Source organism: Buceros rhinoceros, unplaced genomic scaffold (assembly GCF_000710305.1).
Source record: "Buceros rhinoceros silvestris isolate BGI_N320 unplaced genomic scaffold, ASM71030v1 scaffold31748, whole genome shotgun sequence".
NCBI classification, from domain to species: Eukaryota; Metazoa; Chordata; class Aves; order Bucerotiformes; family Bucerotidae; genus Buceros; species Buceros rhinoceros.
In genome coordinates, this window is record NW_010426807.1 from 16,413 (window position 1) to 19,305 (window position 2,893).

The following is a 2,893-nucleotide window of genomic DNA, read 5'->3' on the forward strand; positions in this document are numbered from 1 at the left end:
GAGGAGCCGCGCCCGAGAACCGACTTGAGCTGGTTTTTTTTGCCAGAAAAAGCCGTCTCAGCACACCGCATCGGAACTCCGCATCGGAGCCCCGCCAAGCTGGGTCCGGACTGCCCACGCACCCAAGAGCCGTTTGCTTCTGCTTTGCCTCAACCCATGACAGAGACTGGTAGGACTGTGAGGACTGTGCTCTATCTCGTGCTGCCGGGTAATTCATAACTGCGGGGGTCTCTGTGTTCTGCTCACATGGCTGAACCATGCGGCTGACGCCATCTCGGATCGCTGCCGCGGTCCGTGTCTGCTTTTGGTTTAACCGTCGCCTTCCCAAACCCCTCAATACCTTACTGTTTTCCTTTGTATTTAATATATATTTGTTTGTAGTGTTATTAAAGTTTGTTTCAGTTTTCCAAAAAGCATTTTAGAGGTCTCACGAGTTCTTTTCTCCCTTCCCCTATCTCCGCTGTAATAGGAGAAGGTATTATCGTTACCGGACCTTGGTTTTTGCCTTGGCCAAACCGGTGACATCAAGTTAATCCCCTGATATGCAACTCTGGTGAAAACAGTGAGCTCAGCACAAACAACAAAACCCATCAACTGACGTCCTAGATGAAAACATTCCCACCATAAGGGAAATTCAGTAAATTGCAATACAAACTGAATGGAGAAAAATAAAACAGTGTCTGGCAACAGAAATATATACAGAGTTACTTCACTGCAATGTCCTAAACGTAACCACAGAATTAAGTGCTGCTTACTGTCACTTATCAGGTGACTACAGGCCCCTAATCAAGCCTCTAATGATTATTGCTGCCTGCAGAAAATGAATGTCGACTTAAAATTCTGTGTTTTCAGCCCCTAGCAAGATAAATTTCTAAGAGCTGTTAAACATAAACCTGAGCAGCCAGCGCTAAGTTATGTGGTGCAAAGCTGCTGCCCTTTGACAAGAAATGGGATCTGTCATATTTTAGCTATAAACACAAACTCACTGCTAAAAATCTCTGTCCAAGCTGGCCATGGGAAGTGAAGATAGTCTTGTTATGAAGACAGGTTCTTGTTCAAGGTCTTACACAGGCCCTCTAAGTCACCTAGCATTATTTTCTGCCCAGAAAAGACAGCAGTCTGCTGGAATAAAATGCAATAGTTTTGTTTCTTACTAGTGAAATCTACCATATACCTCTGCAGCTTCCAATTCACATCTAGACATATTCACTAAATTATTAACACATATCCCAAACCATTAACTACTTTAAACACAACTACTGCCACCTAGAAAACTCTCATGGTTGATGTTTGTGACACAAACAGAAGTCTGCAGTGATTAGTAGGAGGTAGCAAATACCAGGTTCCCAGCTAGCTGATCATCTGTTACTCAGGTTTTAGAGAGTACTGGGTCAAGGGCCTTCACTCTTTCAGTAACTTTAGGAGTCTGCTGCAAGAGACAGCATCTGTACAAACACTACTGGAGTTCTCTACTGACAGACAGCTGATCCTGAAAGGCTGAGATAGCTTTTAGCCTCCAAAGCTTAAAAAAAAACAAAACAAAAACAAACAAAAAAAAAACAGGAAAAAAAAGAAAAAAGGCATTCATGGCTGAAGAGAACAACTGATACAGATCTGCTTCTTTTTATGGGGAAGGTACAAGATTGTCCTCGTCTATGGCATGTGGAACACAACTATTCTGAGATTGCTGACTATTCAAAGTGAAATTATTTTCATTATTCATCTAGATTTCTTACAGCTGAGGAGCAAAACTACTGCCTAGTGCTTAGGACAACTGTGGATTAACGTTATTTCAAAAGAAAAACCTATTAAAACTGCCAATTAAGGATATTAGGCATGCTAACCACCCAGCCCACTAACCCTTCCACTTCGTATTGCTTTTATAGTGTGGAAGAAGACATAGGCTGTAAAACAAAACAGATAGATCACATGAATACACTTAAAAGAACACTGCATCCACTCCCACTTTTCCTCTGGAACACAAAGAGATAATAGCCACCTGAGAACCCCCAGAAAGTACATCTGAGGATTCAGAAGTACAACAAAACATGATATACCAACTACGGTTCCCTCCACTCACCATTTAAAAAGCAGTGTCTTTGCAGCATCCACTTTGTTCCGTTGGTACTCTACTATGGCCATGGCAGTCAGGACATGAGCTTTATCTTGATCAGACTCAGCAACAGACAAGGCTTTTTCATAGGCTGGTAAAAAATTCAAGACTCAGAATTGAAGTAGGATTAAAAATACATCATTTATAAAGCCTCTAGAAAGGTGTGATAATAGAACACACAGAGAGGGACACTTTGGTTTCAGGTCCACTCCATTTTCACACCTCAAATCATAGGCAGAAGGCAAATACAGTTACTTCCAAAGTCTTAGTCAACTTTATGTTAGGAAATACCAATTTACAGGGCTGTTAGAGCCTTGGAGTTGTTTAATATGCAGCAAGTGGAGACAGAACTGTAAAGCAGTATTGGGAAATTGAGAAAGAGCCTGAAAGAACACACTGTAAATACTCCCCTGGGATAGGTTATTTATGAAATAGTGCTTCAGATGGGCACACATCGCTCCAATTAAAAACTAAGAGCTAATGAAAATGCCGAGCTGGCTGCCCCTTTGCAAGGGGGGCACACTTGTGCCCCTACAGTTCTACACTGACAATTTGGCATACCTTTTTGTGAGGTCTCACATCTTAGCAGTGCAGAACACAACACAGCTATTGCATTTATCACTGAAACTAAAGTGAACAACAGATTAATCTCCTACACAGAACTGATTTTTCCAGGAAAACCATTTCATGTGAGCACAAGGAAAGCTAAAAGCACACCAGATGAATGAACAAGAATTAAACCTCTGTAGCTTCCTTTGCACATTTGAATAGTTCTAGCAC

At 41.7% G+C, this 2,893-nt stretch overlaps 1 protein-coding gene across 1 annotated transcript in view; it reads right to left on the bottom strand.

Moving 5' to 3' along the window:
- LOC104498304 (tetratricopeptide repeat protein 37-like) overlaps positions 1-2,893 on the bottom strand; it is a gene marked incomplete at its 5' end in the record, with an annotated part of 25,652 nt that overhangs the window by 15,690 nt on the left and 7,069 nt on the right. Inside the window, one exon of the mRNA XM_010141661.1 lies at positions 2,081-2,204. Within this exon, the coding sequence (XP_010139963.1) occupies positions 2,081-2,204 (124 nt within the window). The remainder of the gene's footprint in view (positions 1-2,080; positions 2,205-2,893) is intronic.